Consider the following 23,296-nt stretch of genomic DNA (forward strand, 5'->3'; position numbering starts at 1 on the left):
GAGTGGAAGAAAGGGGTGTAGTTGAAGAAGTAATGGTAGTAGGAGTAGAGACACAAGATGATGTCCCTTGTCAACATAGGGATCCTGACATGTTGCATGTTAATGAGGTGGACTTTGTAGCATTTATTACTTTGGTTATCAACTGCACAGCGCAAACAGAGAGGAAATTTGAGAAAATAGGCATCATTGTGAGTGTGGCTGAGTGTGTTTTGGGACTCAGGAACTTTTCTGCAGAAGCATTACAAGGAATCCTGTCGATGAATGCTCCATCCTCACAGGCACCTGGAACTTTGTAGGGATGTGATTTGAATGTGACTGAAGGAGTGGGAATATATTATTTTTGTTTTGTTTCAAAATTCCGTACAGTAGGTGGTGGCAATACACAAATAGGTGAAGTCTGCCATAAAACTTTAAAGAAGAAGAAGAACCCAATCCAGAAGAAGAAGAAGAACTCTGCCTAGCGTCCTAGCGGTCGCCAAAATAGTCTAGTGGGGGACGATTTCCAGTCTCCCTGACCGCGCATAGTTGATGCATCTGGCGAGGGACAGTTGCCGTTTTACCTTTGTATTTGGACAGAGACTAATATTATTAGCCAGATGTATCCACAGTGAGCGAGGAAGAGGGTGGAGGAGGATCTGACTGGTCGTATTGTTGTGTGGGTAAGCATGCAAAGAGACATACGTTAGTTAAGTATAGTATAGCAGACGTTGCTAGCTCTACAAGAAGAGCTAACGATAGTTAGCTAGCTATGCAGCTACTGTAGCTAGCTAAGGGTTTTGTTGTTAGCATAGCTAGTTCTAGTTAGAGCTAATTGATTCACATTTAGCTATTATGCTGACGTCCGGCGATAAATAACGTAAGTTAGCGAGCTTAAAACAAAATGGACCTGGCTTGGGTACCTAACAGAACGTAACAAGTTGGATAGCTAGCTATCAAATAGAATGCTAGTATTGAATGTCGTTTCTTTGGCCGTATGCATCTAGCTACAGTCAGATATTGGCCTTGTTCTCATTGGACCCAAACAAAGCATCTGCTCTTCCTTGATTGATCTTGGGATATATGCACTGGACTCAGTCAAATGTGGCTAGCATAACTAGAGCTTGGACGGGATTGCTCTTCTATCCCTAGGTTGAGCTGACTACCTCTGCAGTGGAAGTAAAAGATGTGCAATGGAATGTTAGAGTCCATGTCAAAAGCCCCTGGGCTGCCCACCTCAGCTGACAAGCGGTCACTTTCTCTGTTGCTCTTCCTGACTGTGCTATCCACTGGACAAGGGTCAGGTAAGAGATCGCTCATCTTCAGCAAAAGCCTCCCTCACACAGCTTCATTCCTCCATTCCATACACTACTTCTGCTTTTATGCTGCTAAGATTCAGCTCCTCTCTTTCAGTCTAATAATGCCAGATGTACATTGCTCTATGTGGTAAATTATAACATCGGAATTGGGTTTATTTGAGCAAACAGCTGGCGCACATCTGCCACATGTAATATGAGTTACACTCAATATTAAGGTGTCAAGTCCCCACATCCTCTCCCTCTCATAGCTGATTAGTAAAATATGCTGGATGTGGATGGGGGCGTTAGGCTGTTGCTAGAGATCCTTCTCTCTCGCTTAGCGCCAACTCAGCTCCCACTGCCTTCGTGACTCATTTATATTATATAAGCATTAAAAAAAACACTCACATAGAAATACCTTTAACAACAGTGTTTTAAAACCATACAATAGAGCATTAATAAACATCAGAATGTGCTAGCATCAATTATATGACCTTTTGTCCCTCCTCAGGATGTGTGAGGCCGTTCATGGTGCAGAACAGCTGGGTCAACCTGACAGAGACCAACAGGGGTTCCTTCCCTGTGGGCACAGTGCTCCAGTACAGCTGTGACCCAGGCTACCTAGCTGATGGGCCCAGCATAATCACCTGCACCCCTCTTGGCCTCTGGACCTCAGACCCACCCCGCTGCATACGGAGTGACGGTGAGTGGCTCTCTCCACAATGTGGCCACCAGTATGACTCATTGTGAAGAGTATAATTTCTCTCCAGTTGAACAACATAAAGTTGAAACCAAAATGTAGATAATGCAGGATTATAACTATAACATGATGATTGTGTTGTTTCTGACCAGCAGTGTGCCGGCCTCCGTCTGAGCCTGAGAATGGAGGGTACACCTGCCACCCCTCTCCCTGCCACCGGCTAGGCCAGGGTACTGTGATCGAGTACTTCTGTGATGAAGGCTACATGCTGAAGGGAGAATACAAATACAAATATCTTACCTGTCAGGAAGGGGAGTGGGACGGCCCCATGCAGATTAGCTGTGTCAACCAAGGATGTGTGAGGCCGTTCATGGTCCAGCATGGGTCAGTCAACCTGACAGAGACCAACAGAGGTTCCTTCCCTGTGGGCACGGTGCTCCAGTACAGCTGTGACCCAGGCTTCCTGGAAGACGGGCCCAACATCATCACCTGCACCCCCCTGGGCTGCTGGTCCTCAGACCCACCCCGCTGCATACACAGTGATGGTACTAATGGCTTTACTAAATACTCTGAATTCATTCCACACACTGTAACATATTTTTAAGTCTAAAATGTGGTTTGTGAGCTCACTGATAATGGTTCTCTTGTTTCTTGTCAACAGTGTGTTTGCCTCCATTTGAGCCAGAGAATGGGGGCTACACCTGCCACCCGTCCCCCTGCCATAGACTAAGCCATCGCACCGTGATCGAGTACTTCTGTGATGAAGGCTACATCCTGAAGGGAGACTATAAATACCTGACCTGTCAGGACGGGGAGTGGGACGGCCCCATGCAGATTAGCTGTCTCCTGGACCAAGGTTGGTGACCATATTGTGATTACACTGTCTTATTCTCCACAGAGTTCAGTGTTAGGTAGCTTGAACTATTTGTTTTATTGTTGTATCAACCTGCAAGATGAAATTATACTATTCTACTTTTTGAAGCCTCAAGCAGGACTGTCTAGGTCCTTTAATGGACAGTGTTTGAGTGTGGGCTCATTGCCTGCTTCCCCTCTTCCAGACAGAGACCCTGCCCCCGTGTTGGGCATACCCACCCTGTCCATCGTGGCCTCCACTGCCAGCTCTGTAGCCCTCATCCTGCTTATGGTGGTCCTGTTTGTCCTGCTGCAGCCTAAACTCAAGTCCTTCAACCACAGCCGGTGAGTGGCCTGAAACCACAGACATGCTTATTCAGTATCAACTGTGGTAGGCTAATCCCACTAAAGCTGTGTGTGTACTCCAGGGGTGTGCATGTCTCTCATAAAGCTGTTCAAGCAGGCAGAAATAGAGCTCATATGATGCAAAACTTCTAATTCCGGCTGTATTCATGTCTGCTTGAACAGCGAATAGCTGAGATACACATGAAAACATGATATGACCCCAGGAATCGATAGAACATCGCTCAGAAATGTACAAATACGATATAACTTTCAAAATGGGTGAATCTTTCCTTTAAGAGTCTAAAGTAATGAGGCATTAACAGACTGTTCCACTCCTCTGTGGTCCCCCTCACAGCCGTGAGCAGGGAGTGTCAGGCCAGCCCGTGTCCATCATGGTGGAGGGGGTACAGGTGGCCCTGCCCTCCTATGAGGAGGCGGTGTGTGGCGAAGGGGCTCTGAGTCTCAGCTCTGAATCCCGGGTCCAGATAGTGCTGTCAGAGGGCCAGCAAGCTGCAGGGACGACAGAGCCTCTCATTGCCCAGGCCAGGCCTTCCACCCTCCCCCAGCTCTCAGAGATGGCAATGGTTCACCCAGTACCACCATCCTTCGCCTCTTCCTCCGCTCTCTCATCCTCCTCCTGCTGGGGCCCTGAGCAGGCTGCTGCTGCAGCGCCTTCACCCTCACAGCGGAGGGACTCCACTTGCAGTGAGCAGCATAGCCTGCCCTTCCTCGACTCTGAGATGGACTACTCTGACGGTGGGCCTTCTATCAATATGTCTCTCTAAACAGGCCTCTCTTCTTGCATGTATTGGTTGATAATGCCCATATATGCATACAGTGTATTGATGTCTCTTGTTTGGTCCTGCAGATATGCCTTTGTTAAAGGAGGCCTGAAGCATGCTGCAGCCACTTGGGCGTATGTTACGGAGACCCCCAGAGTTGCTGACAGGGTTGCTGTTGACCTGCTGTGTTGAGCCAGAGGCCTGTCTGGAGCTCCGCACTGCAGCAGCTGCCAACACAACACAGACTATCCACCCACCTCCTCCAGGGGCACTAAGTGAGGCCGTGTCATTCTCAGCCGAATGTTACCTCTTCCCCCATCCAGAGGAGGGCACAGAGGAGTTTCACATGTACATACATGCTTAGCCATTTGATAGGACTTCTTACACTATGTCCAGTGTCTGACACGTGCTCTTTTAACCATAAAAGAGAGAGCAAAAAGAATAAGCACCCAGTATGTTGGAAGGTTTTTTTGAATGGCTCAATATGCCATTTGAAATTTATTTTTTTCAATGGTTAATGCTGCAAACATATTTTATGAGGATCATTGCACCCATCACCAATTTGTACCATGTCAACCTGTTTTTACATGATCACTGCAGCACAACAGGCACAGCAGCACATTAGGAATGATGCATGATGAAGGCCACTGCAACTTAGATTGAACCAATGATTCTCACACATACACAGATTTTACAATTACTCTAAAATTTTAATGATAGGGAAGTATGATTTTAACTTATCATAATATTCTCATTGGGGTTCTTTATGGCACAACTATGTAATGTCACATCCTTTCTGATCATGGTTTTGAGCTCAATGTTTTTCCCCACGCACTTATTTGATGATTTTGCTAAAGGCAAGTGTTCCCAAGGTTGAGGCACACCTTTTCTCAGCTCATTGACATTGGGCTTAGCATTCATATTCATGTCAGTACACCCTTTCTATAATGGCCTTAGATCTCCACTTCTATGCACAAACACCATGTGTATTGGGTTTCATTCCTAAAAGAGGATTTTAAAATGAATTGAAATTTTCGGTCTCCACAGCTTAGTGATGTAACAAATTGGAGCATAGTTGGTGGTGTTTTTTGGATACCTAGTATTTACTATTTATTTGTGGGTTGTTTTGAAATTGTTTAAATGAAGTCTAGATAGGGAAACTAAATTGAGTATTTAATATATTCATGTCCAGAATGCTGTTGATCAGCCATGGTCCCTTTGACGCTTCCACAATTCTTGGAAAATTATATTAAGACTGGTCTTTTAACATTGACACCTTGGTGGACTCATAAGGACATAATGTGTGAGACTAAAGTTAATTGGGTTAATCATAATTAATGAAAAACAGGTAATTGTTATGTACAGAAGCTTAGTGTCATGTCTGTTCAAATGGTTTCTGTTGCTTTGGATTTCCTTTGGGACTAAACAATGCAATTGGTGTGAAGATAGTATTTTAATATGGGTAAAAAGTTTAAGTAAATTTGACTCTGTATATACCCTGTGATCATTTTGATTCAATATAATTTGAGCTGTGCAACTTTTTGTTTTTGTCATTGTCAACCAATCCCAACCTCTTTCACTGAATAGTTTCATAGCTACGTTTAGTGTACTTTCTTTCAGAACCAGGTGGCATTGTGAATTACTTTATTAATTGTCTTGACTTCTAAAACCCACTTCTTGAAAATGTATTTGCAGAAAATGAGAGGCTTGTTTAATTACATTTTAGTCATTTAGCAGACGCTCTTATCCAGAGCGACTTACAGCTAGTGAGTGCATACATTTTCATACTGTCACAAGAACACAGATGGATTTGATTACTCTATACTATCAGAAAAAGGAGAAAATAAATGTGGTACAGATATGCTGCTTTTATGTCATAGAGAAATGACTCCATTGTCATTGTGTATTTGGTTGAAACCTTAATCTACATTATACAACTTTTTGTATATTTACACACTAAGTATAACATACCTGGGCATTCCCTGTTGTGTCAAAATACTCTAGGGTCAACAATACATGATAGTATCTAGTTGCGTAGACACTGCATTCCACCTACAGTATACAGTAGTGGTCAAAAGTTTTGAGAATGACACAAATACAAATTTTCACAAAGTCTGCTGCCTCAGTTTTGATGATAGCAATTTGCATATACTCCAGAATGTCATGAAGAGTGATCAGATTAATTGCAATTAATTGCAAAGTCCCTCTTTGTCATGAAAATGAACTTAATCCCAAAAAAACATTTCCACAGCATAGCCCCCCGTGTAGCTCAGTTGGTAGAGCATGGCGTTTGCAACACCAGGGGTGTGGGTTCGATTCCCATGGGGGCCCAGTATGAAAATGTATGCACTAACTGTAAGTCGCTCTGGATAAGAGCGTCTGCTAAATGACTAAAATGTAAATGTAATTTCAGCCCTGCTACAAAAGGACCAGCTGCCATCATGTCAGTGATTCTCTCGTTAACACAGGTGAGAGTGTTGACGAGGACAAGGCTGGAGATCACTCTGTCATGCTGATTGAGTTAGAATAACAGAGTGGAAGCTTTAAAAGGAGGGTGGTGCTTGAAATCATTGTTCTTCCTCTGTTAACCATGGTTACCTGTAAGGAAACGTGCAGTCATCATTGCTTTGCACAAAAAGGGCTTCACAGACAAGGATATTGCTGCTAGTAAATTTGCACCTAAATCAACCATTTATCGGATCATCAAGATCTTGAAGGAGATAGGTTCAATTGTTGTGAAGAAGGCGTCAGGGCACCCAAGAAAGTCCAGCAAGCGCCAGGACCGTCTCCTAAAGTTGATTCAGCTGCGGGATCGGGGCACCACCAGTGCAGAGCTTGCTCAGGAATGGCAGCAGGCCGGAGTGAGTGCATCAGCACGCACAGTGAGGCGAAGACTTTTAGAGGATGGCCTGGTGTCAAGAAGGGCAGCAAAGAAGCCACTTCTCTCCAGGAAAAACATCAGGGACAGACTGATATTCTGCAAAAGGTACAGGGATTGGACTGCTGAGGACTGGGGTAAAGTCATTTTCTCTGATGAATCCCCTTTCCGATTGTTTGGGGCATCCGGAAAACACCTTGTCCGGAGAAGACAAGGTGAGCGCTACCATCAGTCCTGTGTCATGCTAACAGTAAAGCATCCTGAGACCATTCATGTGTGGGGTTGCTTCTCAGCCAAGGGAGTGGGCTCACTCACAATTTTGCCTAAGAATACAGCCATGAATAAAGAATGGTACCAACACATCCTCCGAGAGCAACTTCTCCCAACCATCCAAGAACAGTTTGGTGATGACCAATGCCTTTTCCAGCATGATGGAGCACCTTGCCATATGGCAAAAGTGATAACTAAGTGGCTCGGGGAACAAAACATCTACATTTTGGATCCATGGCCAGGAAACTCCCCAGACCTTAATCCCATTGAGAACTTGTGGTCGATCCTCAAGAGGCGGGTGGACAAACAAAAACCCACAAATGCAGACAAACTCCAAGTATTGATTATGCAAGAATGGGCTGCCATCAGTCAGGATGTGGCCCAGAAGTTAATTGACAGCATGCCAGGGCGGATTGCAGAGGTCTTGAAAAAGAAGGGTCAACACTGCAAAAATTGACTCTTTGCATAAACTAAATGTAATTGTCAATAAAAGCCTTTGACACTAATGGAATGCTTGTAATTATACTTCAGTATACCATAGTAACATCTGACAAAAATATCTCATAACACTGAAGCAGCGAACTTTGTGAAGACCAATACTTGTGTCATTCTCCAAACTTTTGACCACGACTGTACAGTTGCATTGGTAAAATTGTGCTGCACATCCCAAGCAAGTTATGTTGCCCTAAAATGGCATACATTTGATGTCTTCCGTTGCCTCTCAACTGCTATGGTCTTGGTTCCTGTCCTGGACCTGTTCGGTTTGGTCTGGTGTCCTCCTGTGCCCTCTCCATCTCTATGGGCCTCTCCCATCTGGGACCTATAGCAACTATACTTCCTACACTTTACCAGCCACTGCCAGGTATACAGGCTTTGCTATGGGAAAGAAAGAGATTATTTTAGAAGAAAGACTGCCTTTATTTTATCAAACAGTGGCACACTAACGACAGCGTGGGTCGGGTACAGTAAGTTCTCTGAGCCACACCTACCCTAGTGTTACCCAGACAGCTGCGACACTTAACCCTCAGCTGGTGGCTTGAACCTTTGGTAACATCTGAAGAGAATGATGAAAAGCAACGCCTCGCCTCCCTGGAACATGATGTAGATCAGCGGGAACAGATACAGGGGGCCAATGACTTCCGGGGGAAAGGCCACCTTCAAGATGGTGGAACACAGCTGGATGTTCTGACAGCCTGTCTCTATAGAAATAGTCCTCCTGCATCTGAGAAAATATTTGTTACATGGTTCGCTCAACTGTATATTATTATTGATAGCTATGAATGGATACATTCCCCTTGGCCCAGTCCCATCCTTGAACAGATGAATACAGCAGTACACTTACTGATGATTGACTTTGAGGATGGTTGACATGATATATCCCAGCAGGTAGCCTGTCAGGGGCATCAGTGCAGCCGTGGCCATGAGTTGGGGTGAGAGAACCACCCTCACTGTTCCCCCAATGGTGATACCTGACATGACGCCAATGGCCACGGAAGCAATCAGTAAGATGCTTAGACCAACCTGTGGAGTAAAAGCTCTGCCAAATCAGGCATGCTTTTACAGAGGCTGTCCATTCATGTCCATTAGTAATTAGAACATGCTGTATAAATGCATTAGTCAAGCTTACCTTGATGATGATCTGAGCGTACTGCGGTACCCGATGGTTGATGGCTATGCCAATGGCACAGGGTACTAGTGTCATGATGAGAGCTATGGTGATGCCAGTGTAAGGCACAGCTTTTTCCAAGTTATTGAAGCCATGGCAATATAGGAAGAGCAGCAGAGGCATCATACCCAGGGCCAAAACAGTAGAACATGTGGTCATTACAATGCTGTAGGATATAAAAAGAGGGGGGAATGAAACTTCTTATAATTTCAATTCCATTTTTTATTAACTGAGTTTGTGTGATTTTTTTGTTTTGCATTCATGCCATGTGCAAAATGATTTAAACATTTGCATTTTTCTATTGTGAAACAATTTACTTTCAAGAAGATACCATTTAAGTTTTGTCTGACATGTTAATAGCCTCTGTGGCCTGATGTAAATGTGTTGAAAACCCTCAGCAGCCTGATGGAGCAGACTGCTGTAATCTCCTCACAACAGATATATCAATGCGTTTCACCTGAGGTTCATGTCACCCTTCAGGGCCAGGGCGAAGATGTTGGAGAGGTTTCCCCCGGGACAGCAGCCACAGATCAGCACGGTCACAGCCTCGATAGGGCCCAGCTGGAAGATTTTGGCCAGGCTGAAGGCGGTGAGGGGCATAATACCAAACTGGGCCACCACTGCGATAGCCACCCCTTTGGGCTTCAGGATATGGGCCTTGATCTTAGAGATCTCCATGGTGCAGCCCAGGGACACCATGGTGATGAAGAGGATGATGATGGTGATGCCATTGATGGCCTTGTCCATGACCGGGGAGAAAGGGGACTGGAAGCCAGCGGTTACATTGCGAGGTGTGATGTTGTAGCTGTCTCTGTACTGCCCCTCTGTCTGGTTCATGGTGGCATTCATCCCAAAGTTGTTCGTTTACTTTATATTTATTATACCCTGAGACACAGAACATAAAAATCAAACAGACAAAATATATCCTATGTCAATGGAGAGCAAGGGGTTCTTTGTTGTCTCTTGGACTTGATCAACTGCAGTTAAAACTCATCCTGTCTACTCTATTACACTTCAACCTAAACTTTGAATCCACTCCCATGAATATGACTATTTTCACAATAAGACAGTTTAGTACCTTAAATAGCTACATACACGGAGTATACAAAACATTAGGAACTCTTTCCATGACATAGACTGACCAGGTGAATCCAGGTGACAGCTATGATCCCTAGTTGATGTCACTTGTTAAATCCACTTCAATCAGTGTAGATGAAGGTGAGAAGACATGTTAAGAAGGATTTTCAAGCTTTGAGACAATTGAGACAACTCAATATTAGGAAGGTATTCCTAATGGTTGGTATACTCTAAAATGTCCAAATGTATACTCAGTGTATACTGTATCACTCAATTCAAATGCACAATTTATATACAATATGAGGCTTGAACAAGACAATCAATTCCTTTATTTTGCTACCAGGCACATTTCACCTCAAAATATGATTAAAATCTGTCCTGCAATGTTGAATGACTCCGTAGCTATGCAGATGACTTCTCACCAGTCCAGAGAGTTAGTAGACTACTCTACAAATGTAGGCCATTGTCACGCAGTTCTGACCGTACAGCGGTTAGTATTACCCTTTGGCATTTCTCCGAGCGCTCTAAGATATTCTCCTTGTGACATTCAGCTGCTACAAGAACTGAAAGGATAAGGGGCAAATACTTTTTTTAAAGAATATGCCACTTTCCTTGTGACTAAGGAGCAAACATATCAATGTTAGCACAATGAATTGGATAAGTACGATTTGTTTTTCTACATGGTTTGCTATCCTTATGCGGTTCCATAGGCAGCCACTGACAGGGCCTCTCATCAACCTGTGCTATTCAGGCAGCAACAAACAGGCGCAGTGGTCCAAAAAATAGATGCAGTGGGGTGCCCAATCATACATGCATTCATTGAGGCCTTCTGTAGGGGGAATAGTCATTTCTTATAAGTGTCTCAGAACATGGTCTCTAATGAAAACATCAGGACCCAACATTATGTTTTCACAATACACAGTGCAGATATAGGTTTATTTATTGGTGTTTTTTTATTGCCCTTACTCATTTGTAATCCAGATAAACTCAAGCTAGATCTACTTTATGTGTAAATTAGGTTACTTTCCTGCAGGTCTTGTCTGTGTTTTAAACTTACTAGTCCTGAAGTGGCACTGTATTTCAACTAGTTATTATAGTCCATATGATGAAAGAGAGAAATAAAGCACATAACAATCCCAAAATATAATGCAAGTAATAATAATGTAAGTTATCTTGACATCTCAAGGCACTGTCAATATTTTTAAAAGTATTTTCTTACCTTCATTGTGTGCAGTCTTGTGATGTTCAACTCTCTGGTCCACTTAGTGCTTTGCCTCTCCTCTCTCTCACTCCCCCTCTCGCTCGCCTCTCTCTTAAACACACACTTTCCCCATTCCGCCTCACATTCTTCTCTCTAGCCCTTAGCTTTCTGTCTAGAACCCCCTGTCACATGGCATTATGGTCACATTGTGGGGGGGGGGGGGGGGCTAACTCCTGCACAACAGGCTGCATCTCCAAAATCATAATCATTACATTCCTGTCCTCATCCATGCCTCCAGAAAACCCTCTTACTTCCTAGACATACCCGCCTGAATATGTTTGGATATGATAGAGTGATGTGAATGAGACAAAGGAATGTGCATGCATGCGTTTCTTCCCAATTCAACATTCTTAGCAGAATTTACATAATTGGTTATTACCCAATCATCAGCTAAAAACAGATTGTTAGATATCCATGGTGAATGATGATGTCAACACTGTTATTAAATGTTTCAGGGCTCTAGAGTTATCATTCAATACAGCTGAAGGTAAGATGATCACAATACTGTACCAATAAATTACAGTAAATGCTCATCCACACCTTCTAAGATGAGATGCCAGCTCTGTCAGCTCTGTCCCTTGTTTGGCTGTTTCTATTGGACTTGAGTACCGTGGGAAAGCCCTGTTTAGCATCAATGGGTCAGATTGTGTGTACAGAGTGTAATTGTTGGTGGGGCACTTTAAAAGGCTTTTTTCTACTTGGCATTCATGCACGTGTAAAGAGTATCAATTACTATTACTCAACCAGGCTGAAGTTTCAATGCCTTCGCCTGGCAAAGTTGCTAGTCCTTTCAGTTGAGCCCCTCCACCCTTTCTACAATCCTAGGCAACTTGGGACCTTCCAGCCACTACTCACACAATAGGCCAGAGATGTAAAAAAAAGGCTGAGTTGTTGATTCTATGACCTAATCTTCAACAGTGTGTTACAGATTAGTTCAAATAAATTATATACATTTTAATCTCAATAGCTCGCTCTGCAGATGTTGCATATCATGTAACTAAGCAATGCATACCATAGACTCAGAGCAATCCAAGTCATGACATTTCATTGTGATGTTTACTGGAGAAATACAACGTTTTCAAAATAGTTATTCCTATCATCCTGGATCAGGGTTTATACACAGGATAAAGTCAATAAAGTGTGGTGTTTTTTAAAATGGTAAAATGTTGAACATTTCATTCTGTTTCTATGATCAGCAGCACACTGTTTTGGTTCCCTATTAGATTAGCGTGCCTTTACACCTTATAATTGCTGGTGTGGTTGCACTGTTGAATAGCTGCCAAGGGGGAAGCTTAATGTCGTAATACTCAAGATCTAAAAAAAGAAAGAAAAAAGTATCCCCATTCTATTTCTAATCAGCAATAGATTATAGCACGATATCATGACCTCTAATGTCCAGGTTTTGTATGGAATTACAAATACCACATATGCTTTCTGATTAAACATTTCACATTTTACTGGAACATTTGTATTTATGTGAACCTATGCTTCGCACGCCATGAAAGACCTTGAAGAAAAAATTATATATTATTTTTCAAACCCTTTCTGAACTTGTGCTTTTGTTACTTTCTCACATTCCAGTGTTACACATGTCCAGTGATCCCTTTCGCTGTAGTGATTGTGTCACACCCTGGTTCTGGGACTCCATATGTTGAGCCAGGGTGTGTTCATTCTATGTGGTTTATTTCTATGTTGGGGGTTCTAGTTTGTTGATTTCTATGTTTTGCCTGAGTGACTCCCAATCAGAGGCAACGAGTGTCAGCTGTTGGCTGGTTGTCTCTGATTGGGAGCCATATTTAAACTGTCTGTTTTCCCTTTGTGTTTGTGGGTTTTTGTTCCGTGTTCGGTCATTGTCACCGTGGACTTCACGAGTCGTTTCTTGTTTTGTTTATTTGTGTAGATTATCACTAAAGATAATAAAGTTCACCATGTTCGTTCAACACGCTGCGCATTGGTCTCTCCCTGACGATCGTGACAGAAAAACCCACCATGCAACGACCAAGCAGCGTGTCCAGGGGCAGCTCTTGGGCTGGACATGGGAGGAAGCGCCGGGAGAAGAGACGGTGGAGGCGCGCCGTAGAGAGGAGCAACGGCGTGATCAGGGTCGTCGTCGGGCGGTCGAGAGGCAACCCCAGAACATTTTTAGGGGGGGGGCACACGGCATGGACGACGGGGCTGACGGAGGCAAAAAAGGGGCGGATTCTGGAGGCCACCAGGTTACGGATACACCGCCCTGTACGTCCTGTGCGGATGCCTCACACAGAGTGTGTGAGGGTAGGCATTCAGCCAGGACGGGTGGTGGCCGCTCTTCACTCCAGGGCTCCTATCCGTCTCCACAGCCCGGTTCGGCCTGTCCCTGCTCCACGCACCAAGCCTACGGTGTGCGTCGCCAGCCCAGTCCGGCCAGTCCCTGCTCCACGCACCAAGCCTACGGTGTGCGTCGCCAGCCCGGTCCGACCTGTCCCTGCTCCACGCACCAAGCCTACGGTGTGCGTCGCCAGCCCAGTCCGGCCAGTCCCTGCTCCACGCACCAAGCCTACGGTGTGCGTCGACAGCCCAGCCCGGCCTGTCCCTGCTCCACGCACCAAGCCTACGGTGTGCGTCGCCAGCCCGGCCCGGCCTGTTCCTGCCACTCGCACCAAGTCTACGGTGCGCGTCGCCAGCCCGGCCCGGCCTGTTCCTGCCACTCGCACCAAGTCTACGGTGCGCGTCGCCAGCCCGGCCCGGCCTGTTCCTGCCACTCGCACCAAGTATACGGTGCGCGTCGCCAGCCCGGCCCGGCCTGTTCCTGCCACTCGCACCAAGCCAGGGGTGCGAGTCGTCAGCCTGGTCCAGCCCGTTCCTGCCACTCGCACCAAGCCAGGGGTGCGAGTCGTCAGCCTGGTCCAGCCCGTTCCTGCTACTCGCACCAAGCCAGGGGTGCGAGTCGTCAGCCTGGCAAGGCCCGTCGCTGCTCCACGCACCAAGCCAGGGGTGCGAGTCGTCAGTCCGGTGAGGCCCGTTCCGGCTCCACGCACCAAGCCAGGGGTGCGCATCGTCAGCCCGGTCCGGCCCGTTGCTGCTCCACGCACCAAGCCAGGGGTGCGAGTCGTCAGTCCGGTGAGGCCCGTTCCGGCTCCACGCACCAAGCCAGGGGTGCGTATCGTCAGCCCGGTCCGGCCCGTTGCTGCTCCACGCACCAAGCCAGGGGTGCGCGTCGTCTGTCCGGCACAACCCGTGCCTGGGTCACCGGTGCCTAACCAGGTACCGGTCAACGGCTCCACTACGGAGCTGAAGCTAACCGCCCCTGCTACGTCCAGTCCAGCTCCAGCCAGCGGGGCCAGACCGGACCAGGGGCGCTATGGGGGGTTTGTTGGAGGGTGGTGGGCAAGGCCGGAGCCAGAACCGCCGCCGAGGAGGTATGCCCACCCAGCCCTCCCCTGTTTTGCTCTTTTTGAGGCGCGGTCGCAGTCCGCGCCTTTAGGGGGGGGTACTGTCACACCCTGGTTCTGGGACTCCATATGTTGAGCCAGGGTGTGTTCATTCTATGTGGTTTATTTCTATGTTGGGGGTTCTAGTTTGTTGATTTCTATGTTTTGCCTGAGTGACTCCCAATCAGAGGCAACGAGTGTCAGCTGTTGGCTGGTTGTCTCTGATTGGGAGCCATATTTAAACTGTCTGTTTTCCCTTTGTGTTTGTGGGTTTTTGTTCCGTGTTCGGTCATTGTCACCGTGGACTTCACGAGTCGTTTCTTGTTTTGTTTATTTGTGTAGATTATCACTAAAGATAATAAAGTTCACCATGTTCGTTCAACACGCTGCGCATTGGTCTCTCCCTGACGATCGTGACAGATTGTGGAGCTCAGTCTCACTTGCCTGGTCTCATAGACTAGATAACGCGAACGTCTAGCAACCCAAAGGTTGCGAATTCAAATCTCATCACGGATAATTTTAGCTAATTAGCAACGTTTCAACTACTTTCTACTTTTTAGCTACTTTGCAACTACTTAGCATGTTAGCTAAGCCTTCCCCTAACCCTAACCCTAACCCCTTTAGCTAACCCTTCCCCTAACCCTAACCTAACCTTACCCCTAGCCTAACTAACATTAGCCAGCTAGCTAACATTAGCCACTTAGCTAGAATTCCTAACATATTATATGTTTCGCCAATTCGTAACATATCATACGAATTGTAATTATATCATACGAAATGGGTGATGGACATCCACAAATGAATACATATCATACTAAATGCAGTACCTCAGATTTACATACAGAATAATACAAAATGCTCTGAGACCAGGTTGCAACTGTACACCTGACCAAATCATCCTGCAGGTCAGCTGATGCAGGCAGGCAGTTCACAAGACCTGTTTCCACAGGCAGTCCCTAAATATGTTAGATGTGTTTTACCACATCAAGTGAGCTATGTGCGATGTGTGGATAACCTTATGCATTGCAGTTGCAGTTATTTGGCAAATCGTAGCTATTTGAGAAAGCTCCTGCTTAAATTTATAAATAAATTACTATGAAATGTACTCTATATACAGTATATACACTGAATATACAAAACATTAGGAACATTCTTTCCATGACATAGACAGTAGCGGTGCATGGGTAAAATCACTGGGGAAGCCAAGCCAGAAAGAAAAGCCATATTACAACCTACAGTGTCTTCAGAAAGTATTCATACCCCTTGACTTATTCCACATTTTGTTGTGCTACAGACTTTTTTTCTACACACAATACCCCATAATGACAAAGTGAAAACATGTTTTTGGAAATTTGTGCAAATGTATTGAAAATTAAATACAGAAATATCTCATTTACATAAGTATTTCACAAACCTGAGTCAATACATGTTAGAATCTATGGGGGAAAATTACAAACTTTGTTATGCATATGCGCTGTATGAGCCTTAAACCTGTACATTTCCACTGTCTGTTTCTCTAATGTAAGAAGAAGCCAGTGTTTTTCCTCTCTTGTTTCTGAGTAACTTAGTCACACGGCCAAAGACAAAGGGCCGTCTGAGAGTGACCAGTTTTTGGTCCATCCTGTTATTTTGTATCTTTCAAGGACACAGCTGTGTGGAGATATGAAGAGAACAGAGGCTAGCTTGAGCAGCAGCGACAATTCTATCAGCAGAAAGGAGTAACAAAATGTGTGTTATCATTTGTTTGTACGCTATGTTCCCACCATGATCTCACACACCTGCTAAACTGCTACGTAGACAAAGGTTATAAAAGCTGAGACTCAACTCTTGTTTGTTGGGCTCTTAACGCTGCACTGTTCAGTGGATTGTTAACTGCTCCAGATTAGCAAATCTTATAATAAAAAGTTGTTGTTTTGAAGAATCTGCAGTCTGCCTTCCTTTTGGTTAGAATTTCCAAGACAATTCTTGGCGACGAGGATGGGATGGCTAACTACTCTTGCTGATCGTTCCCAGGGAACCCAAGGTTAACTGCGCAGGGGCCACGTTAGATGTGGCTCAGGGAGCCCACACTCCACTCAAAGGAGCAGAAGGGACCCGCCTCAGACCCGGCAGGGAGCGTCAGTGGACGGATACACTATCCCGAACAGACAAAATAAATTAAGGGTAAGACTGATTTTTTTTCAAACATCATAGAAAATCCTGTTCTGGGAACTGGTTGTGCACATTAGTTCTTTGTTGAAGCAAAGATACCCCTAGTTAGAAATATGTAGACAATTAGCATTAACAACTTGGTGCAGTAATGACTGCGATGGGGAAATTATTTGTGGGTTAAATTAGCGGGTTATAGTTAAGGTTGCTTTAGAGTTTGCCCGGGTGACGACTCAGGGTTATTTTTTTGTATGATGTGATTTCTTTTGGTGATTGTTTTGTAAGGGAAATGTACAGCTTGAATCAAATCAAATCAAATCAAATTTTTATTGGTCACATGCGCCGAATACAACAGGTGCAGACATTGCAGTGAAATGCTTACTTACAGCCCTTAACCAACAGTGCATTTATTTTTAACAAAAAAAGTAAGAATAAAACAACAACAACAAAAAAGTGTTGAGAAAAAAAGAGCAGAAGTAAAATAAAGTGACAGTAGGGAGGCTATATATACAGTAAAATAAAGTGACAGTAGGGAGGCTATATATACAGGGGGGTACCGTTGCAGAGTCAATGTGCGGGGGCACCGGCTAGTTGAGGTAGTTGAGGTAATATGTACATGTGGGTAGAGTTAAAGTGACTATGCATAAATACTTAACAGAGTAGCAGCAGCGTAAAAAGGATGGGGTGGGGGGGCAGTGCAAATAGTCCGGGTAGCCATGATTAGCTGTTCAGGAGTCTTATGGCTTGGGGGTAGAAGCTGTTGAGAAGTCTTTTGGACCTAGACTTGGCACTCCGGTACCGCTTGCCGTGCGGTAGCAGAGAGAACAGTCTATGACTAGGGTGGCTGGAGTCTTTGACAATTTTGAGGGCCTTCCTCTGACACCGCCTGGTATAGAGGTCCTGGATGGCAGGGAGCTTTGCCCCAGTGATGTACTGGGCCGTACGCACTACCCTCTGTAGTGCCTTGCGGTCAGAGGCCAAGCAGTTGCCATACCAGGCGGTGATGCAACCAGTCAGGATGCTCTCGATGGTGCAGCTGTAGAATTTTTTGAGGATCTGAGGACCCATGCCAAATCTTTTTAGTCTCCTGAGGGGGAATAGGCTTTGTCGTGCCCTCTTCACGACTGTCTTGGTGTGTTTGGACCATGATAGTTCGTTGGTGATGTGGACACCAAGGAACTTGAAGCTCTCAACCTGTTCCACTACAGCCCCGTCGATGAGAATGGGGGCGTGCTCAGTCCTCTTTTTTTTCCTGTAGTCCACAATCATCTCCTTTGTCTTGGTCACGTTGAGGGAGAGGTTGTTGTCCTGGCACCACACGGCCAGATCTCTGACCTCCTCCCTATAGGCTGTCTCATCGTTGTCGGTGATCAGGCCTACCACTGTTGTGTCGTCGGCAAACTTAATGATGGTGTTGGAGTCGTGCCTGGCCATGCAGTCATGGGTGAACAGAGAGTACAGGAGGGGACTGAGCACGCACCCCTGAGGGGCCCCCGTGTTGAGGATCAGTGTGGCAGATGCGTTGTTACCTACCCTTACCACCTGGGGGCGGCCCGTCAGGAAGTCCAGGATCCAGTTGCAGAGGGAGGTGTTTAGTCCCAGGATCCTTAGCTTAGTGATGAGCTTAGAGGGCACTATGGTGTTGAATGCTGAGCTGTAGTCAATGAATAGCATTCTCACGTAGGTGTTCCTCTTGTCCAGGTGGGAAAGGGCAGTGTGGAGTGCGATAGAGATTGCATCATCTGTGGATCTGTTGGGGCGGTATGCAAATTGGAGTGGGTCTAGGGTTTCTGGGATTATGCTGTTGATGTGAGCCATGACCAGTCTTTCAAAGCACTTCATGGCTACAGACGTCAGTGCTACGGGTCGGTAGTCATTTAGGCAGGTTATCTTAGAGTTCTTGGGCACGGGGACTATGGTGGTCTGCTTGAAACATGTTGGTATTACAGACTCAGTCAGGGACATGTTGAAAATGTCAGTGAAGACACTTGCCAGTTGGTCAGCACATGCTCGGAGTACACGTCCTGGTAATCCGTCTGGCCCTGCGGCCTTGTGAATGTTGACCTGCTTAAAAGTCTTACTCACATCGGCTACGGAGAGCGTGATCACATAGTCGTCCGGAACAGCTGGTGCTCTCATGCATGCTTCAGTGTTGCTTGCCTCGAAGCGAGCATAGAAGTGGTTTAGCTCGTCTGGTAGGCTTGTGTCACTGGGCAGCTCGCGGCTGTGCTTCCCTTTGTAGTCTGTAATAGTTTTCAAGCCCTGCCACATCCGACGAGCGTCAGAGCCAGCTATGATTCAATCTTAGACCTGTATTGACTCTTTGCCTGTTTGATGGTTCGTCGGAGGTCATAGCGGGATTTCTTATAAGCGTCCGGGTTAGAGTCCCGTTCCTTGAAAGCGGCAGCTCTACCCTTTAGCTCAGTGCGGATGTTTCCTGTAATCCATGGCTTCTGGTTGGGGTATGTACGTACGGTCACTGTGGGGACGACATCATCGATGCACTTATTGATGAAGCCAGTGACTGATGTGGTGTACTCCTCAATGCTGTCTGAAGAATCCCGGAACATGTTCCAGTCTGTGCTAGCAAAACAGTCCTGTAGCTTAGCATCTGCGTCATCTGACCACTTTTTTATTAACCGAATCACTGGTGCTTCCTGCTTCAGTTTTTGCTTATAAGCAGGAATCAGGAGGATAGAGTTATGGTCAGATTTGCCAAATGGAGGGCGAGGGAGAGCTTTGTATGCGTCTCTGTGTGTGGAGTAAAGGTGGTCTAGAGTTTTTTTCCCTCTGGTTGCACATTTAACATGCTGGTAGAAATTAGGTAGAACGGATTTAAGTTTCCCTGCATTAAAGTCCCCGGCTACTAGGAGCGCTGCATCTGGATGAGCGTTTTCCTGTTGATTAATGGCCTTGTACAACTCATTCAGTGCAATCTTAATGCCAGCATTGGTTTGTGGTGGTAAATAGACAGCTATGAAAAATATAGATGAAAACTCTCTTGGTAAATAGTGTGGTCTACAGCTTATCATAAGATACTCTACCTCAGGCGAGCAAAACCTCGAGACTTTCTTGGTATTTGATTTTGTGCACCAGCTGTTGTTTACAAATATACAGAGACCGCCACCCCTTGTCTTACCAGAGTCTGCAGTTCTGTCCTGTCGATGTAGCGTATAGCCCGCTAGCTGAATGTTATCATTGTTGTCGTTCAGCCACGACTCCGTGAAACATAAGATATTACAGTTTTTAATGTCCCGTTGGTAGGATAACCGTAATCTTAAATCGTCAATTTTATTCTCAAAAGATTGAACGTTGGCTAATAGGATTGATGGGAGAGGCAGTTTACTCGCTCGCCGTCGGATCCTTACGAGGCACCCGGATCTGCGTCCGCGATATCTCCGTCTCTTCCTCACGCGAATGACGGGGATCTGGGCCTTGTCGGGTGTCTGTATGATATCCTTCGCGAACGCCTCGTTGAAGAAAAAATATTCGTCCAATGCGAGGTGAGTAATCGCTGTCCTGATATCCAGAAGCTCTCTTTGGTTATAAGAGACGATGGCAGAAACATTATGTACAAAATAAATTACAAATAACGCGGAAAAACACACATAATACACATAATAGTACAATTGGTTAGAGGGCTGTAAAACGGCAGCCATCTTCTTCCGGCGCTTACTGCTGTTGTTTTATTTAAGATTGATGGAAAGTAATTTTTTTCTAGAATTGTCTTGAAATTATATGTTTGAAGACAATTAGAAAATTACTGTTGAAGTATTTTTAATTTGTTTAAGGGGAATTAATTTGGTATTGGAATGAATAAGAGTACTGTTGTAACTCAGTGGACTCCTTTAGACCTTCCTAAATGTTATAAGATCTACAATTACTGTAGACTGTAGTTTTACAAAATTATAACTAGGCTACTGACTGAAGGAGTTACAGTGAGGGAAAAAAGTATTTGATCCCCTGCTGATTTTGTACGTTTGCCCACTGACAAAGAAATGACCAGTCTAGAATTTTAATGGTAGGTTTATTTGAACAGTGAGAGACGGAATAACAACAAAAAAATCCAGAAAAACGCATGTCAAAAATGTTATAAATGTATTTGCATTTTAATGAGGGACATTTTTTGCTGTTATTCTGTCTCTCACTGTTCAAATAAACCTACCATTAAAATTATAGACTGATCATGTCTTTGTCAGTGGGCAAACATACAAAATCAGCAGGGGATCAAATACTTTTTTCCCTCACTGTATGACTGATTTCCAACAATACCATTTTCTGTCTGCCTGCTAGTTGTAGCAGTGTTGTAACCACTAACCTTTGCTTTCACAGCACGACCGATAAAGACTTTAGAATTCTAAGTTTTAAAAGTTAATGCTTTGAGCCTTGTGTAGAGAAGGCCTGTGTACAAAATTTGAAAAGGTGTTCTTGATGTAACTGATTCCTGGTTTTCAAGTGAGTTGACGTGTCAAAAGGGAGGAGTAATGTTAGTAAGAATTCCTGTACTCTCGGGAACTGAATTTAAGTAGTGAGAATTGAGTTGACTGATCTTTGGAATTGAATTTAAGTGAACCAAATGTAATTTAAAATAGGCCTGGAATTAGTTAACTGATTGATCTAAGAATTGACTGCTGTTAAGAAATGTAGATACCGTTAAAGAACTAAACATATAATGAGGGTTACCCCATGAATTAATGTGTGGACGTACACAATAACAGAATGATTGTGAATGAATGATTGCATAATGATGAACTGTTTAACACTCTCTGATCTCATCCATGGCCACAAGATGGCGAATGACAAGATAACGTGGACTCCTGAGGGTTTGCAGGCACTTGACAAATTGAAACAGTTGCTAACCTCTTCTCCTTGTTTAGGTTTGCCAGATCATTCTAAACCATTTAATCTATTTGTGTGTGAAAAAAAAATTGTTTTATGTCATCTGTCCTTATACAGGATCCCAGTGGGAAGCAGCGGCCCGTTGCATACTACTCTGAGACTTGACAGTGTGGTGAGAGGGTTTGTGTGTTGCCTCAGAGCTGTAGCAGCTGCTAAAGAGGCAGTGTTAGCCTGTGCTGACATTGTGTCAATGTGCCCTTTAACCTTTAAAGTTCCTCACGCTGTTCATGCTCTCATTTCACAGGCACGTACTACTCACCTCACCCCAGCAAGGCTGCTCCATTACAAGAATGTGCTATTAACAATGTGTCATGTCACACTGAAGTGCTGTACCGTTCTTAACCCTGCCACTCTTTACCAACTGACGATAATGGTGAGCACCATGATTGTGCTGTCCTAGTTGACCAGGTCTGTAAGCCACGGCCTGATTTATCTGACGTGCCTTTAATGAATGCTGATTTGGAACTATTTGTTGATGGTTCCGCTCAAAAATCGCCTCAAGGCTAACTATTAGTGCCTTATGCAGTAACCATGGCTGCCACTACCTTAGAAAGTGCTAAACTACCACCCCATCTGTCAGCTCAGGCTGCATAATTGTTTGCTCTTACTAGAGCATTTATTTTGGCTAAGGGTAAAACTGTTACGGTTTATACTGACAGCAGGTATGCATTTTGGGGTTGTGCATGACTTCGGTACACTCTGGGAGCAACGTGGGTTCCTCACCTCATCTGGTAAACAATTTCACATTCTAAATTGGTTGAAAACTTGTTGGAGGCTATTTTGTTGCACTTCCTGTCTCTGTTAAAAACATGTTTTCTCTACAGGATGTTTCTGATATGCAATCAGGTGCAGGGCCTGGGGAAGTGAGACAATGGCGAAAGAAGTGTTCTTGGCACATGGCCAAGACCATGTGTGAAAGGGGACAATTGTAGAAATTGCACATCATTTTGGGGTTGTGGAGCAATTTTGTGCTAAGTGTGTGATTTGTATGACTAACAATGTAGGCAGAGGAGGGCTGAGACCGGATTGCTATAGGTAACAGTAATGCCTCTGACTCTGATGTACATGCGTGGACGCGCGCATCGTACCACTGGTTTAGCACCTCATTAAACACTCACAGGAAGACCCATGAAAATGCTAAACACCCCGTTCTCACAGAACAGGTTGACACTGATGGGTTGCGAGGATCAAATGGTAAGCTACTGTAGTATCTGAACAGTTTATAATTTTGGCTGACGTTTGCAAATGGTGTGTTAGAGGAATTTTACTCTGCTTGCTGAAACATCTGGAAAGCATCACTATAGGGGGCCCCTGAAACAGAGGAGACTTGGATATGTGGAAGCCAGGGATTGGTCTATTCAAAACACCCATCTTATGTTACATAGGATATATATAAGGTTTTCAACAAAGGACGGGGAGAATAATCATTTTTAGATTGGGTTAGTTGTTCTCCGGATTTCTGCAGAAATCTGTAAATTGACGCTGGAACCTTTGATATAATAAACCTTTATAATCAAGTACAGTGTCAAGCGGATTTCTTGTCTACACAGCATATCAGCATCGTTGTCCTGACACCACATGAATTGGCGACGAGGATTTGGGACGTGTTGCGTCTTTTCTCAGCGTTTCATCATGGGCCGCGAGCTGACTCCCGCTACAGAGGCCGGCAGATAAGGTGAGCTTTCTCACAACTTTGGGCGCTGGTCAGTTCGTGTGGCTGTGTGTGTGCGTTGA

The 23,296-nt window shown here is 44.9% G+C and overlaps 2 protein-coding genes and 1 long non-coding RNA gene across 4 annotated transcripts; 2 read left to right on the top strand and 1 right to left on the bottom strand.

The window, feature by feature from the left end:
- The first annotated feature begins 412 nt into the window (after nucleotides 1-412).
- On the top strand, nucleotides 413-5,831 carry LOC311102947 (sushi domain-containing protein 6-like). Of its 2 annotated transcripts, none has more exons than XM_084144444.1 (8): nucleotides 413-659; nucleotides 1,129-1,280; nucleotides 1,786-1,977; nucleotides 2,130-2,519; nucleotides 2,636-2,830; nucleotides 3,033-3,171; nucleotides 3,527-3,927; nucleotides 4,040-5,831. In XM_084144444.1, the coding sequence occupies exons 2-8, from the start codon at nucleotides 1,163-1,165 to the stop codon at nucleotides 4,063-4,065; spliced, it is 1,461 nt and encodes a 486-aa protein (XP_084000570.1). In that variant the 5' UTR covers nucleotides 413-659; nucleotides 1,129-1,162; the 3' UTR covers nucleotides 4,066-5,831. The 2 variants fall into 2 exon arrangements, with proteins under 2 accessions (XP_084000570.1, XP_084000569.1); XM_084144443.1 differs by having other exon boundaries at nucleotides 488-659; nucleotides 2,127-2,519.
- Nucleotides 5,832-8,118: 2,287 nt separating this feature from the next.
- Nucleotides 8,119-9,565, bottom strand: LOC311102575 (hepatic sodium/bile acid cotransporter-like; the record flags this gene model as incomplete). The annotated part of the gene is made up of 4 exons (XM_084143952.1): nucleotides 9,225-9,565; nucleotides 8,729-8,933; nucleotides 8,444-8,622; nucleotides 8,119-8,323 (listed from the first exon to the last, which is right to left on the bottom strand). Exons 1-4 carry the CDS (start codon nucleotides 9,512-9,514, stop codon nucleotides 8,119-8,121), a joined length of 879 nt encoding a protein of 292 aa, XP_084000078.1. The 5' UTR covers nucleotides 9,515-9,565.
- A 6,699-nt stretch (nucleotides 9,566-16,264) lies between these two features.
- LOC311102388 lies at nucleotides 16,265-23,084 on the top strand. The gene is made up of 2 exons (XR_014610007.1): nucleotides 16,265-16,678; nucleotides 21,620-23,084. It is a non-coding gene; the product is annotated as an uncharacterized lncRNA (long non-coding RNA).
- The last annotated feature ends 212 nt before the right edge of the window (nucleotides 23,085-23,296 follow it).

The sequence above is a fragment of the Coregonus lavaretus genome (assembly GCF_964263955.1).
Source record: "Coregonus lavaretus genome assembly, chromosome: 27".
Classification (NCBI taxonomy): Eukaryota; Metazoa; Chordata; class Actinopteri; order Salmoniformes; family Salmonidae; genus Coregonus; species Coregonus lavaretus.

Coding starts and splice junctions, on each gene's coding strand:
- LOC311102947 (XM_084144443.1), top strand. CDS start 1,163: ATGTGCAATGGAATGTTAGAGTCCATGTCAAAAGCCCCTGGGCTGCCC. Junction 1,978..2,126: donor CCGCTGCATACGGAGTGACG/GTGAGTGGCTCT, acceptor GTTTCTGACCAG/CAGTGTGCCGGCCTCCGTCT. Junction 2,520..2,635: donor CCGCTGCATACACAGTGATG/GTACTAATGGCT, acceptor TCTTGTCAACAG/TGTGTTTGCCTCCATTTGAG.